Source organism: Cryptomeria japonica, chromosome 10, assembly GCF_030272615.1.
Source record: "Cryptomeria japonica chromosome 10, Sugi_1.0, whole genome shotgun sequence".
NCBI lineage: Eukaryota > Viridiplantae > Streptophyta > Pinopsida > Cupressales > Cupressaceae > Cryptomeria > Cryptomeria japonica.
Genome location: NC_081414.1, coordinates 191,081,103 through 191,097,888, shown reverse-complemented (window position 1 = coordinate 191,097,888; position 16,786 = coordinate 191,081,103). Strand labels below are relative to the sequence as shown.

The 16,786-nt window shown below is 30.0% G+C and overlaps 1 protein-coding gene across 1 annotated transcript; it reads right to left on the bottom strand.

Moving 5' to 3' along the window:
- Positions 1–5,260: 5,260 nt before the first annotated feature.
- Positions 5,261–6,364, bottom strand: LOC131079191 (probable E3 ubiquitin-protein ligase ARI8). The gene has a single exon (XM_058017096.2). It carries the CDS (start codon positions 6,342–6,344, stop codon positions 5,316–5,318), a length of 1,029 nt encoding a protein of 342 aa, XP_057873079.1. The 5' UTR covers positions 6,345–6,364; the 3' UTR covers positions 5,261–5,315.
- Between the last annotated feature and the right edge of the window lie 10,422 nt (positions 6,365–16,786).

Sequence of the window (16,786 nt, the reverse complement as noted above, 5' to 3'; positions counted from 1 at the left end):
TATTTTTGTCTACTCACTACTTACAACTATGTAAACATTATGAACATTAAAACACAAAACAATGGAAACAAGAAAGTAGCATTTTAATTTTCAGAAGAAAAGAAAAAAAAAATTGAGAAAAGGAGTTGCATCAATAACTATCTGAGGGGCTCAGAATGATCTTGTAGGCCCTTTGATCTGTGAGGGCTTGAGAAATAACTAGGTAATCTCTACCACTATCCACATGAGCTTCCCCTTTCGTAATCTCCTCTACCAGCCTCATTTCATTTGGGATCCATAGCTCACCTCGACCCAAACCTCAGTCATTACCTTCCACAACAACCCCATTTTCATCCACCCTAATATCTCTCCTATCCTATAGACCTTCCTCCCTTACAAATTTCCCCAAATCACAGCCTTCCAGTCTCACCAGGCTTCCAGTGACATACAGAATGAAGGATATTTTGTGTTTCTCTTTGCATGACTTTGGTTGAATTTTTCTAGCTACATGGTCTGTAGAATGCAGAATTTCCTCATTTCCCCTCTTACATCTTTGGACATGTAGTACTGGTGGGCTAACGGAATATGATTGTGGTTACTGATATTGTCCAATACCGTGTCTACTTCCCCCACAAAGGAGTTCTTGAAGACTATCTGGCACACCTTCTTGGTTCTGGGCTTGCAAACTCCCATCTGGATGCACATTGCCATAAACATAGATGGGATACTCGAGTTCACCCTATACTTGTATGATGCATGCACAAATTCTACACCCAGAATCTTCTTCTTGGCATGTATAATCAAAGGATGCTTTGGTTCCAAAACCATCAAAAGACGCTTCTCCGAAATCTCCCCAAGAAATGTCATTTGTTGCTTGGTAGATTCCAACAAAACTAGGGTGTCCATATCTACAACTATCAAATTGCTCAAACAAAGGGAATTATGTGTGTTATAGTAAAGTAATTAATTAACTTTACTCTCCTCTTAAGATGTGTGTGATAATGCCTTCATTCTTGCTAAATATATAACTCTCAAAGCCGAAAAAGACTACGAGTCAAATTGATTGCCTTTCATTATGAGAAGTTACCTCAACCCATACCCGAATTAAATCTTGAATGCAACCTTTCTTTATTATTATTCCTTCTTGTGACGTTGAAGCTTGTGTTTTTGAGCAACAAGTACAAGTCACAGTATCATTTTTTGGGAGGTGTCTCAGATGAATCATTTGTCACATCCAAACGTGCCACCTTCCTTGGAACTTGTCCCTTCGAGTACTTCCCAATCCCCATGATAAGTGTCTCCCCTTAAAGATGAATCTTCTTGACCCCCAACCTCCTTGCTAGCTCAACAGCTTTTAAGGTTGCTCGAAATTCAGCAATGTTTTTAGTGGTTTCACCAATATACTTAGCCAATATCCCAATTGTGTGACCTTGTTCATCCTTGGCTATGTAAGCAAAACTTGTTCACTCTTTTTAGACTAATGATCCCATGATTTTGCTGGAAATGATTTTTGTTATAAACCTCTAAATGGCATTACATTGGAGATCTTCAGGCCCATCATACGTACATGGTGCAATGCCCAAAATCAAGATTTAAAAGATGAGCTCATTAACCATTTAGTTGTGTTGTTCGATAATAACAAATTCAACCAAACCAAGGTCCTTAAGAAAGTTGGTGCCTATCTAAAGTATGTGATGGACCAATATAGGTCACATTTAGAGAACAACAAAAAGTACGAGCATCCCCCATGATTTCAGAGAGGGACTGGAAGGACCTCGTGTCAGATGGAAAGGAGAAGGTTGAAAATAAAAAATAAAAGACACCACCGAGCCAAGGAAGGTATGTGATACTATCAACAATGTATTTATATGTTGATTACTCTTTCTTTTTACCTAATCTAATGTATTTCAAACTTTTCATAGGCTGCCCGACACATCAAAGGCAACAAAGGCAAGACTAAAAAAACACGGGCATCACAAACTTAGCACTAGTGGTTATATGAAATTAGCCACATGAATTGTAAGTATCAACAAATGAAATATTGCATCCAAATAATAAATTACAAACAATTTTGGTCTTATCACACCATAGAAGCAAAATTCATGATCTTATGAAAAAATGCAGGGCTCTAAATTCATCAAAGTGCCCATAGAAGAGGACCTTAAGATTTCCTTCCAGCAAGGCTATGGATTCGTGGTTGAACGCCTAATACTCTTGACTAGGCAAACATAAGCTTCCACTACATCTGACACATAGGTAAATAAACTCAATGAAGTTTATTTAAAATTGAACACTTGTGCAATCTATTCAATATTAATCTTCACCATAAAGTAATTATGTGCCTATTTGTTTTAAACAGGCAAGCAATGATAATAGTATTGCACATGACATTGGAATGTAACCTGGTGAGGGTGGAGCACAATCTGCAGATGAAAGTCATGGTGTGCATCTCGGTACTGGATGTATTCATGTGCTATACAAAACATAGTATGGATTAATACAATTAAACATCTTTAATTGCAATTGGTGTATTAATTCATGTAACATTTCGTGTTTCAACTTTAGAGTATGTAGAGAATGATTAATATGTTGAGCATGATTAGGCTAGACAAGATCAGGAACATGATGTGGCCCCATCAAGTAAAGAGGACCACTCTAATGTTCTTTTAAACATATTTAATTGCAATTGGTGTATTAATTAACGTAACCTTTCATATTTCAACTTTAGAGCATGTAGAGCGTGATCAACATGTTGAGAATGATCAAACTAGACAAGATCTGGAACATGATATGGACAACGTGACAATTAAAGTTCAAACTCTTCTTGATGATATTGAAAATGGAGAGTTATTGCCAGTGTATAAATGGTTAACTAATTCAAAAACGATTTGAAGTTGTATTTGGCAATTTTCTTAAAACTATTTACATATTGTAAATATGAATAAATTCTATTTTGGCACTATTTTATAGATGTTGTCGGAGAATTATTATTTTTGCATAAATAGTAAACTAAGACTAATTAACAAAATGGACAGTCAGTGATGTATGCATTTTGTTCGTCTGTATTACTCCTTACATTCTAGAATTACTTTCAAATACTTTTAATGATTTATTCAACCATTTATTTTTAAACTCGTTACTAACAAACTCTTTATTATTATTTATGAATATTAGATATTTTCATAATTTGATATCTCTCGGCTTATCTTACTTATATTTTTTTAAAATATAGGTATGCTAGTAATACTAATTTTTGGAAGACATTAAAAGACTTTGTTGATTATAAAAGTATATGAATTTAAATGTAAAAAAATGCAGAGAATGGAAACAATTTTCGCAACACATATTGTTATGTAGTAGTGAATTCAAATAATCAACTTACCCTCAACCCTATATTTGTTAGTATATGAAGCTAAGAAAATGCTATAAATAAAATAATAATTTTTACTATTAGCATATATCAATTTGGATGGACTTGTAGATCTCTTCCCTTTTAAAACACATAAAACAATATTGGGTAGATAATGGACATCTTTCATTTCCATAGTGAGTAATTTCTCTCCATAGAAACTAGGTTAGAGTACATAAATAAATCCAACATATGGACAACTATCTCTATTATGAACTAGTTTGGTTTGTGACCGTTCCCCTCCCTAATCTTGTCTAATTATTTTGAAGAGACCAAGGTTCGTAACTAAACTATAGTTCATTCAACCCATTGGCTACCTTGGTTGATGAAACTTTTCAACAAAAGCACTAAAACAAATGCTAAATTTGGTACCATGCATGTGGAATGAAGAGTGGTGGCAATAACCTCTCTATACTTGAATGAAACATTATTTTTAGAATTTTTAGAAGGCTTGATGTTAGAAAGAAGGTGTTACATTTAGAATTTTTACATGGTAGGGCAACCCATTTGTTATAAAGTTAGTTTTAGAAGATGACTCAAAGTATCTAGGTGATAGGTAAGGTGATGACATTTTTTAGTAATTTATGATTTTGGGTTTATTTTACAACTTTAGAATATTTATCAAAATGATCAAATTTTTATTAAAATTATAAACTATGTTGCCAAGTTTAAATGTCAAAATTATAAGTTTTTTTTGGATAATTCTAAATAATCAATAATTGATAATATATAATAAATATTAAAATTGTTATTTAAATTTAATTTTTAATTAACAATTTAATATTATTTACAATCAAAATTTATATTTTTAATAATTATTGATTGTGCAAAAGTCTCAAAAACAATAAAATTAATTAATATAAAATATAAATTATACTTATTATTATAAAATATTATAAAAAATAATTAGTTTTTTTCTTTTCAATTTAAATTTTAAAAAAAAAATAATTATTAAAAAATAATTATTCATAAATTATTCTTGATTTTTAATTAATAATTTAATTTGCTTAAAAATATTTTTTTATTTTTAATAATTATTGGCTTCCTCGGTGTCTTTAAAACAATTAAAACAAATTCTTATTTTTAAAATTAATTCTTACAAAATATAAATTATAATTTATGATCAATTTTTTAAATTAAAATTGAAAAATGAATTTAATTATTTTTATAATACTAATACTAATAATTATGTCGAGAGACATCTACAATGACATACAAACATGCGTAAACTAAAAATTGATAGATGACAGGTAAACTCTCTTGAATATGCCAGATAGTATATATTCCATCAGGGATGCCCCACATATTTTATGGATTTTACTAATACAAATTAAATAAAAAAAATTGTTGAATAAAAACTGCTATCAATTTGAATTATTATAGGTATTAATATACAATCTTGAAAACTCTTGGCAATTTTTAAAAAGATCTCTTCAAATTTTGTAAACCCTTGATATTAGCTACCTGCTCATGATAATGATTGTTAACAGAATGTTTACATCTTATTCATTTCCTTGGCTTTCAGTTGAAATGCATCAGTAGGAGGATTTTGCAAGAAATATGATTGTTAACGTAATTTAATTTATTAAATGTTTTGGCAGACTTCTCGTTTACAAATTCATTTCCAAATTACTTGCCTTTCACACTTTGCAATTTATTTTGATCGTATTTCTACACCATTAATATTATTGAAATCAGATGAAACTCAAATCAAGTCATGCTCACTGCTCCTATCCATGAAGTGAATGGTCATATATTAAAATAATGGAGTGACAATCACGCCATCAATTAAACTGGCTGCACTGAAAGTTAAAACCTGTGTTTTCACTTTAAGCTACAATTCTTTCTTTCAAGATTCATTAGCTGCCCAGCACACATAATAATGGTTAATGATATTTCCATTTCATTCTCTCTCTACTACATCATCTTAACTATCATAATACCAATCACAGGCATAATGAGCATCATGGTCGAACCAATTGCCAAGGCAGAACCAGCAAAACTCAAAGCAACATGGAAATACACAAGTCATATGCCTGCAACCTCCACCTTTCTCAATGGCAGAATTACACTTGGGGCAACGCTTTGTGTTAACCAACTTCCAGTTTTCTGTTTTCCCAAAATCATTGTTCTCCAACATACTCTTTTTTGCAATCTCACAATCTACTGGACCATGAGCTTCCTCTAAACAGTTCCAACAAAACTCATAACAGCATTCACAAGTAACCTCATATGACCCTGACCCACTTCCATGATTACCCACTTCAACAGCATACTCACAACCAGGGGCTGGACACCATTTGATTGTTTTCTTGCTTTCAACATACGACCTAACAAGGTACTGTCTGTACATTTTTAGATAACGTTCCTCACAAGAAACCAATAAAGAAAGCACCATTTCTTGACCTAGAGAACATTTACAAAATGGTTCAAGGCATTTCAGTATGAGACATCTTGCTCCTGCTTGATCTATTATTTCTTGAATCCAGTTTAGCCAACACCCAATACAAAAATAATGCCCACAAGTGCCTCCTCTCATTCCATTGATGCTAAAACTATCACCGCAAACACCACATTCCATCACTGAATTTGGATCAACCTCTGAAACCCTAGTTTTGAATAGCCCTAAATCTCTTCTTATGTCCTCCTCCTTCACAAGCCACTCATCAATCACCCTCTGGAAATCCCACCCAAAGTGAAGCAAAAGAATAACAGCCTCATCTCTAGAGATGGATAGGATGGAGCAAACACTTGCCATTCCCTCTTCTTGGCGCTGGCATATATCTTCCTCCTTCACAACAGTATATATGTTTATCTTCTTCTCATGATGCTCCTGCTCAAAGAAATCAGTTACCTGGTTTTCATCTTCAAGTTCATCACTATCACAAAAATATTTATCAAAAGTATATTCTTCATCTTCTCCCTGGTTATGATGAAGATCGTCTTTGCCATCCATATTTTCAATCACCAGCGCAAACTCACCCACACTATAAAAAGAGAGACAAAATACATTTATTGAAGCAAGATCTCACTATATTTATAGACCATTTTCTTAAAAAAAATTATATGGACGACATGTATTTCTAAAGATAGAATTAGCTATTTTTTTACTTCGCCTAATAATACCTTGAGGTCACGGCTTATAGTAAAGATAAAATAAGACAAAACGTATTTTTAATAAATATTAATAAAAAAAATTAAGTGGGTAAAAAGCTAAGAATTTTAGTGTAAACAGAAGTTACAGCAATAAAAAGAATGAGTTAACACAGCCACATAAGTGGACTGTACAGTCAAAATTATAAATTTTGGGAGCATCTTTTCTTATTATACTAGTATTTAGTATATCCTAAATATAGGTAAAGAAATATTAATATAAAATAACTATATAATTTTAAAATGAATGTTATTAATATAAATTAATATGTTTATTTTTAAAAGAGTTATTTAAAATATATTTTAAAAAAATATTTTGAAGGTGGTTATCATTTTTTTAAATTTGATTTAATTTTTTTTAATTGTGATTAATTTTTTTAGGAGTTTGTATTGTGTAGATGAGACTTGAAGTTCTTTCTAATTCATTATGAAATTCATTAAATGGACTCAAATTTTCAAAAGTGTAATCAATTTTCTTGCTTATTTTGATTTCTTAGTCAATCTATATAATTTGCTTTAAATGATTTAAATGTGGAGAGCTCTAATCTGAATATATCAATGCTTCTACACAACTCTTTTTTCACATAATACATATATTTCTTTATGGAGTAAAGAGATAGAAAAACAAGACATATATATTATTTATTTAAAAAAAAAAAAAACTAAGAAAAATCTTTTATATAAATAAAAATAAAATAAATAATGTACATGAACTAAAAATTAATAAAATTATCTTTAAAAGATTTTATAAAATCTATATAAAACACAAATTTATTAACTTCAAACCTAAAAAATAACTTTTCATGTATTTAGTGTATCTCTAAGTAAAAAAAATTATATAAATAAAAATAAAATAAATAATGTACATAAAATAAAAATTAATAAAATTATCTTTAAAGGATTTTATCAAATCTATATGTAACACAAATTTATTAACTTCAAACCTAAAAAATAATTTTCATGTATTTAGTGTATCTCTATTAATTTTATTTTACATATATTGTTTAATTTTAATTCTATTATATTATTTTTATTTGAAAAAGTATTTCTATATAAATTTAAATTTTACTTCTTAAAAAATTATAAATTGTTATTTCAATAAAAAAAATTATACTTTAGAAAGATTACAAGTTCAAATTATACAAAGGAGTAGGGTATGGATAGTTAGCCTTATCGACTTTGACCCATAAATGATGAAAAAAATAAATAAATAAATAAAAATAAAATAAAAATAAAAATAAATTAAAAAAAATAAAAATAAATAAAAATTATTCTTTTAAGTATATATCAACTATATTTTAAATTTTGTTTTCATTAAATTTACCATTATCATTATAAAATTTCTCTCAACAAAATTATAATTAAAAAATTAAATTAAATAATTAATAAAATATAACAGTTAAATATTTAAGATACTAACATTCAAGAAAATTTATTAAAGTCAAAATGAATTTAGGTGGTTCTATTTGGTGACCTATTGATCAAGAATTGGAATAATGATTGCAGCAAAAAATTCAATTTTGCAAAGGCAAAATAATTTAAAATTCATTCTTATATTTTAAATATTCTATATCACTAGTCTTATCTAGCCTCTTATGTTAATTAATTAAAAATAATAATAATTAATTAGATTACCCATTTAGCTAATTAAGTAGTTTACCCTGGCATTTATCTATATATCGCTTATTTTTTTTACTTTTATTTAAAACACTTATAATCTTAAACAAAATTAACTTTAAATCTTATTCATCTAATAACTAAATTAATCTTAACCATTCATCCCCAACTACCAACCACTTAAATAATTATAATTCATATCATCAATCCTTAATCAAATTAATCTTCAATCCTAGACATCAATTTAATCCTAGCTTCATTCGGATTGAAGCAAGTAATATATAATGACATTGAATGAAGGGTCATGAGTCTATTTGGCATAAGCCACGTACAATTCATGCCCCTACGTGGACATGACTCTTTATCCTTTTATTTATAGGCATCGACACTTGTTGTGAACTAAAACCAATAACCGTGCCAGTTTCACGAACCAGCAAGTTGTTGAAATTATCATAGAAGATTAATAGTTATACATATATATATATATATATACATATATATATATATATATACATATATATATATATACATATATATATATATATATACATATATATATATATATATACATATGTATATATATATATATATATATATATATATGTATATATATATATATATATATATATATATATATATATATATATATATATATATATTCTTATTAAAGTCTATCCTCACTACATATTACTAGACAATTGTATTCTCTATCTCTGATCTAAATTCCTTAACATGGTATCAAAGCCAAGTTGGTAGAGAAATAATAAAATAGTGACATCTCTTTTCTAAAAAAATTCAGACTTTCACTCAAAATCAAAGGAAAAACAATCATGGTGAATAGTGTAAGAGTGGAGGATAGACTCGAAGGCACATCCAACTTCGTCTCATGGAGAATTCAAATAATAGCAATTCTTCAAGAACTCAAACTAGATGCATACATAGAGGAAGATACTAAGATGCCTGAAGACAAGCCAAAGAAAACAACCTGGAAAAGACACAACAACAATGCTAAGAAAATCATAATTGAGGTTGTTAAAGATCACATTCTCCCAACCATTCAAAACTCATATGAAATAAATAATGCAAGCAGATTGCTCACTTTAAAATAGAAATTAATGCATATCTACATGAACAAAGGAGAAACAATCACATCCTATTTCATTGAGGATTTCAGAACTAAAAGACCAATTGTCAACTACTAAGAATAATATAGATGATATGGACCTATCTCTAATAGCACTTAAGAGATTACCATCTAGTTGGGAATCCTTTATTCAAGTCATTAGTGCTTGTCTAACACTTCCAAAATTAGATCAACTCAAGAATGATTGTACTCAAGAAGAATCTCAACTAATCACAAGATGATTGGGTCCAAACAAAGGGGGAGAAATTCAAGCACTACATGCTAACACAAGCAACAAAGGGAAGAAAATAAAGTTCAAATGAAAGAGAGAAAATAATAAAAAAAATCAAAGACTTCTCCAAGATTCAATGCTACAAGTGTGATAAATTTGGACACACTCACAGGTTCTGCCCAAAAAGAAAGAAAGCTCAGGCAACCATAGCTAAAGTCAAGGAAGTAGAGAATCCTCTATTTTTCTTAGCCTTATCAAGCAAACTAAACTCAAACAAAAATATGTGGATAATCGACAGTGGGGCATATTGACACATAACCGCCTTTAGAGATCAATTTGAAACCTTTGAAGGCCACTCAACTGAAGAAGTTACAATAGGAGATAGTTCGACCTATCCAATGAAAGGAATTGGGACCTGCTCAATTCAATTAAGAACGGGAGTTACATTACAATTGAAAGATGTTCTGTTTGTACCAGGTATCAAAAGGAATTTGGTCTCTATTTAAGGACTACATGATCAAGGATATCGCATCACCTTCCATGAAGATAAAGTTCTCCTCTAATATAAAGAATGATATTCCTATTAGATCTAGAGATGGTAGTTTATATAAATTATGTAATACTCACAAACAAGCACTAAATCATGAATTATCATACTCTAATAAAATTTGGCATAGCAGATTAGGACATCTTCGATTTAGTGCCCTACCTTCTATAGGAAAAATTACCACAGGATTACCCAATCTAAAATCTGATCATGTTGGAACTTGTAAAGGATGTGCTCTAGGGAAGAACTCAAAGGGGTCCTTTCCCTGAAGTGAACACAAATCAAAAGTTATACTAGAACTTGTCCACACTGATTTATGTGGTCCAATGTCATTACTATCACTAAGGGGATTCTTCTATTATGTGATATTTGTTGATGATTACTCTAGGAAAAGTTGGATTTATTTCATAAAACTCAAAGAATCAAATGAAGTGCTATTGAAATTTAAAAAATTGAAGGCCCTAGTGGAAAATAAAAATTGGAAGAAAATACAGACTCTAAGATCAGATAATGGGGGTGAATATATCTCTAAAAAATTTAAAGAATTCTCCATTTATGTTCAGATTAAGAGGGAGTGTACTGTACCTTATAATCCTCAACAAAATGGAGTTGCAGAAAGAAAAAATAGAAGCATCATCGAAGCTGCTAAAGCCATGATGCATGATCAAAATATACATATCTCATTTTTGGCTAAACCCTCAAATATAGTTGTGTACATTCAAAACAGATGCCCTCATTCAATCCTAGAGAATATAACACTTGAAGAAGCCTTTACAAGAAATAAACCCGATTTAAGCCATCTAAGAATATTTGGTTGCCATGTGTATATTCACATTCCTAAAGAAAAGAGAACCAAACTAGAATCCTCCGAGAAGAAAGGCATATTTGTTGGCTATAGTGAATCCACTAAAGGATACAAAGTCTATATTCCAGGATGAAGATCTATTGAAATCAGTAGAGATGTCAAATTTGAAGATGTTGCTTATAAACTAACTCTAAGTGCAGAAGATGATCTAATCACAGAATCAGATGAAAATTGTACAATTGAAAATCAAAGGGAGAATACCATAGAAAATCATGAACTTCAATCACCTAATTTCGAGGATGCAAAAAATCCTAATAAAAAGAAAAGACCACTATGGGAAAGAAATATGATTGAAGAAAATAATGTGGAACCCGATGAAATCTTCAAAGAGAATAAGAAAACAAGAAGTCAATCATGTTGTTGCACTCATGACCGAACTTACAAAATCTAAAAGATGCAATGATTGAGGAGTACCAATCTATCTTAAAAAATGATGTCTGGGACATTGTACCTAGACCAAAAGACAAATCAGTTGTCTCATCAAAGTGGTTATTCAAAATCAAATATGCACTAGATGGTAGTATTGAAAAACACAAAGCCAGATTCATTGCCAGGGGGTTCTCTCAAAAGGATGGAATTGATTGCGAAGAGAAATTTGCTCCAGTTGCCCGATATACTTCTGTAAGAACCATCATTGCCATTGCAGCTTCCAAAGCGTGGAAGATACACCAAATGGACGTGAATACTGCATTTTTGAATGGTATTATTGAGGAAGAAGTATATATAGAACAACCTAAAGGATTTTCTACACATGATAAAAATCTCTATGTGTGTAGAATAAAAAAATTTCTCTACAGCCTTAAGCAAGCTCCCAAGGCATGGTACGAAAGGATAGATAGTTATCTCTCCAAACTAGGATATTCCAAAAATGAAGCAAACTCTAATATATACTTCAAAATATCGGATGGTGACATGTTAATACTTTTTCTTTATGTTGATGACTTGTTGATAACAGGAGAAGATCACCTCATTGCAAAATACAAACAAGATGTTGTGGTTCAATTCGATATAAAGGATCTAGGTCTATTGCACTATTTTCTGGGCCTAGAAGTATGGAAAAAAGAGAATTATATTTTTCTAAAGCAAGGAAAATACACCACTGATATCCTGACCAGATTTGGTATGACAGATTGTAAGCCTTTATCCATTCTAATAGAAATAGATCTTCATAAGCTCAAAAGTGAAGCAGCAAATTCATAACCTACAAATCCTACATACTATAGACAAATTATTGGATCTATTATGTACCTGGTAAACACTTGCCCTAATATTTGTTATGCTACCAATGTGTTAAGTCATTTCATGTGCGAACCTAAGAAGATTCACCTAATGGCTGCTAAGAATATTTTGAGATACTTTCATGGCACTATTAGACTTGGTCTAAAGTATAAAAATGTTGAGATACAACTCCAAGGGTATTCTAATTCCGACTAGGTAGGAAGTTCCATTGATCGTAAAAGTACAACGGGGTGTTGCTTTAGTCTTGGATCACCTATCATATCCTGGTTTAGCAAAAAATAGTCAGCAGCTGCTCAGAGTTCCACTGAAGCCGAATATATGGTTGCCTCTATGGGAGCATGTTTGATAGTATGGTTAAGGAAATTGCTAGTTGGATTGTTTGGGAAGCCCCTAAACCCCACTGTGATTCACTATGATAATCAAAGTTGCATCAAACTTTCTATAAATCTAGTTTTTTTGTAATCGATCCAAGCATATAGAAATCCCATACCATTACATAAGAGATATGGTAGACAAAGATGTCATCAAATTGACCTACATCGGCACTAAAGAGAATAGTGTCGACATATTCACCAAACCTCTTGCAAAGTTGAAAGTGGAGTACTTTAGAGGTAAACTTGGTATGACTAAAATATAATAGAAATTTCTGATATTAATCTTAATCATATGTAATTGATATATTCATGAATATCTTGAATGCAATATTGCATGGATGTGTTATGTCATGGAAGGTGATGCTCTTTCATGTGATGTAAGTGTAAGATCCCTATTGTAAGGTGATGACTTTCACAATATCCTGATCTGTTATCAAGATTGACTACATTAATTTTTTGTCCCAGAATGTGCTGGAAATCTTGATACTAAATTTGTTATGATGAGTTATTGAATTTTTATCATTAAATGATTTTTCTAAAATATGTTGGAAATTGTGCTAACAATCATATCATGATTGACTACATTAATTTGTTGTCCTGGAATGTGTCAGATATCATGATATTAAAATTATTTTACCTGTGATAATGACAATGTTACAATTGTCACTGGAATCAAGGTTGTAATCTGATAAGACTTCAAGTAGTTGTTTTCCCATAGTGCTCGATATCAGATAATCCATATCTCTCTAAGATATGAAGTATTTCACTATTAAGTGTTACTAAATGAATGATCATGCCAAATGAATGTGTATATCTAGAATGTTGTTACTTAAAACTTAACTATGAGATTCAATCCTCTTTTTCTAAGAGGGAGTGTTAAGGATATAGCTTCATTCGAATTGAAGCAAGTAATATATAACAACAATTAATGAAGGGTCATGTCCCCTTAGGATCATGAATCTACATGGAAAAAGCCACGTATAAGTCATGCCCCTACATGGACAGGACTCTTCATCCTTTTATTTATAGGCATCGGCACTTACTCATGTGAACTAAAACCAATAACCATGGCAGTATCACGAACCAGCAAGTTGTTGATATTATCATAGAAGATTAATAGTTATAGTTATATATATATATATATATATATATATATATATATATATATATATATATATATATATATATATATATATATATATACACATCGGAGGTAAAGCATATTCATTGCAGTGATCTTATTAAAGTCCATCCTCACTACATATTACCAGACTATTGTATTCTCTATCTCTGATCTAAATTCCTTAACACTTCCCAATTTCCAAATCCATGAATTCTGGACATTAATATATAAATAATCATTTATATGAGAAATTAAATTTTATGATATCCATGTGGTGAATAATACACTTAATACTAACATTCTCCCACTTGATGGTCACTTTTTAAAAGCGTGTGGGGCTTCAAAAAAATAAACTTAAGTATTACAAATAGAATGTTTATAATCTTAACTATCTCATTTGTGCTCATGAGATCAACACAACAACTTGCAACATTCATCAAGAGATTATCATCTAAATCACAACATTCTTATCTATTAGAAAATAGGATCTATATTTTACAAAAACAAAAAACATTTTAATGATTGTGTTACTATTAAACTCTTTGGTTACTTTTGTGTTAGTAGAGATTTATTTTTCTATAGAGTAGTTTGAATATTTTAAATAGTATTATCATGCTTTATAAGAATTTGCATAATGTTGTGTAATGCATCCTAAACCACTTAATATTATTAAATTCTCGATGTTATTGATTATGCTATTATGGATTAATATTTTTTAGAAATTCTTATTTACCATTTCTCAACATGGTATCAAAGCATTTAATTATTCAAAAAATCTACTTAAATGAGTTGCAAACTATAGAAGTTGAGGATCAGCCATAGGAGCCAAGAATCATCTGCAAGCAAAACACATATCACACAAAAGAGAAAATATATGTTTTATAAAAACCAGAGAATTCTATATTATTGCACAAAAGAATTGAAGATTCGGTATTGAAGGTATGATTACAATGAATGAATTACTTGCTTTATAGGAAGCAAGAGATACCCTAATCCTAAAATTAGAAGAACTAAAGCAATGCAAAGTAGGAGCTAAATTAAGATCGACTACAAGCTAAAAAAAGGCTAACTAGAAGTGCCTCTAAGTGAATTTAGACTAAAAAAGCATGACACCTACATATAATAAAGCACCAAAGTTTAGCTTAAGTGAAAAAGAAATTAAAGGACCTAATTAAGAAACAATTAGATGATTGTAGTAAAATTACTGAAGAGTGGTTTTTTAGGACCTAATTAAAGGACCATATCTCATTTTCCCAATTTTGACTTCGTATGACAAACTTATGGGCAAAATACTAATGCAAGTTGTACGTACCTTTTGTACAGATTTGACCCTTTTGAAAAAAAAAATTGAAACTCAAAAAACTTTTAAAAAATTTGATTAAAATCAAAAATTTTAAACCAAAAAAAATGTTGAGTGAATTTTTTTTCAATATGTGAATTTTTTAAGCACTGTTTTTTTCTAATGCAAACACTAATGTAGGCGGAGGTAAGGTTGTGCGTATTATTGTGCTTCATAAAATGTGTCAATAAAAAAATCACCAAAAATTTTAAGGATCATTGATTTTGACAATTTGACAAGCGATTTAAGAGTTTTTGGGTATTTTGAGCACGATGGTGACCTCCATTTTGTGCCAAAGTGCCAATATTTTTCAGCTACCCCCAAATTTTGCCTCAATTTTTGTGCCCTCAACCAATTTCACCCAATTTTTCAATTGCTTGGATTTTGATGAAACAACAATCAATCTTGGAGTTTTTTTCAATGCTATGGATGTGATGGCAACCTCCATTTGAGCCCAAAGTGCATAGAATATTCACCTCAAGTTATACCCCTCAAGGATGTCGATAGAAACTTGACAGAAATGCTCTAATACCATGTGGAATTTGATGATCAACTACAAGAGCCAAGAATCATCTGCAAACAAAACACCTATCACGCAAAGAGATCAAGCAAAAATTGTAGGCTCTATAACAACCAAATAATTATGTAATATTGTGCAAAATAATTGAAAATTCATTATTGAAGGTACGATTAAAATGAATGAATGAATTGCTTTATAGGAAGCAAGAGATGCCCTAAATTTAAAATTAGAAGTACTAAAGCAATGCAAAGTAGGAGCTAAATTAAACTCAGTTACAAGCTAAAAAAACTAACTAGAAGTACCTCTAGGTGAAATTGGACTATAAAAGCATAACACCTAGATAAAATAAAGCACCTAAGTTTAGCTTAGGTGGAAAAAAAATTAAATGACCTAATAAATAAATAATTAGACAATTGTCTTAAAATTACTCTAACACGGACCAAGATTAAACTACAATGAAAATAATTAGATAATGAGAATATATTATTGAGGACAATTGAATGTTATATAGAAAGCCTTGGAAATTTGTACAAATCCTTTAATTAGAACAATAGAAGAAGTTGTCTCTATTTTGAATGTGAAGAGTTGATAAGTATTTTCAATATTTTTTAAGTTTCATACCAAGTTTGAAATTCTTTTTACATATTTGAACTATTTAGAATGGTTGGAAGTGGGAAAAAAATAATAAAGTAAAATATATTGTAGCTAGGGATACACTTTGTGGTATGTATTTGATTGTTGTGATACTTTTTAATACTAAAATATATCATGAAAAAAGGTGGTAGAAGAAACAATATTCATGTTTTTTATACTATTGTTTACTAAATGCTTGGAGTAGAATTGAAATTTTCTTTATATAATAAATTAATATTCTATCTTTGAGGATAAGTGCAAGAATTGAAGTACACTTTTAGTGGAAGTGTCATTTTTCAACTTTAAAACATCAACTCGAATAGGTTGTCATTTTAAACTGGATAGTCAATCTAAATATCTCAAAACTTATAACACATGATTTTTATTTGCTTTTAGGCAAAAAAGAAAGAATGGTAACCCAAACATTAGCCTCGGTCCTACAAGTACAAGGTCATGTTAAAAACAAGAGAAAATTTATTTTACTTATTTTATCAAATTAAAACCCATTATAAATGATGATGTTTACTTTTCAATTACATACATTTTATATGATTGGATTTTTTTTATTTTTTAATTAATTTCTAAGGAAACCAATTCATAAATGTAAAATGTCAGATGCTTGTCTTTTTAATA

Coding starts and splice junctions, on each gene's coding strand:
- LOC131079191 (XM_058017096.2), bottom strand. CDS start 6,344: ATGGATGGCAAAGACGATCTTCATCATAACCAGGGAGAAGATGAAGAA.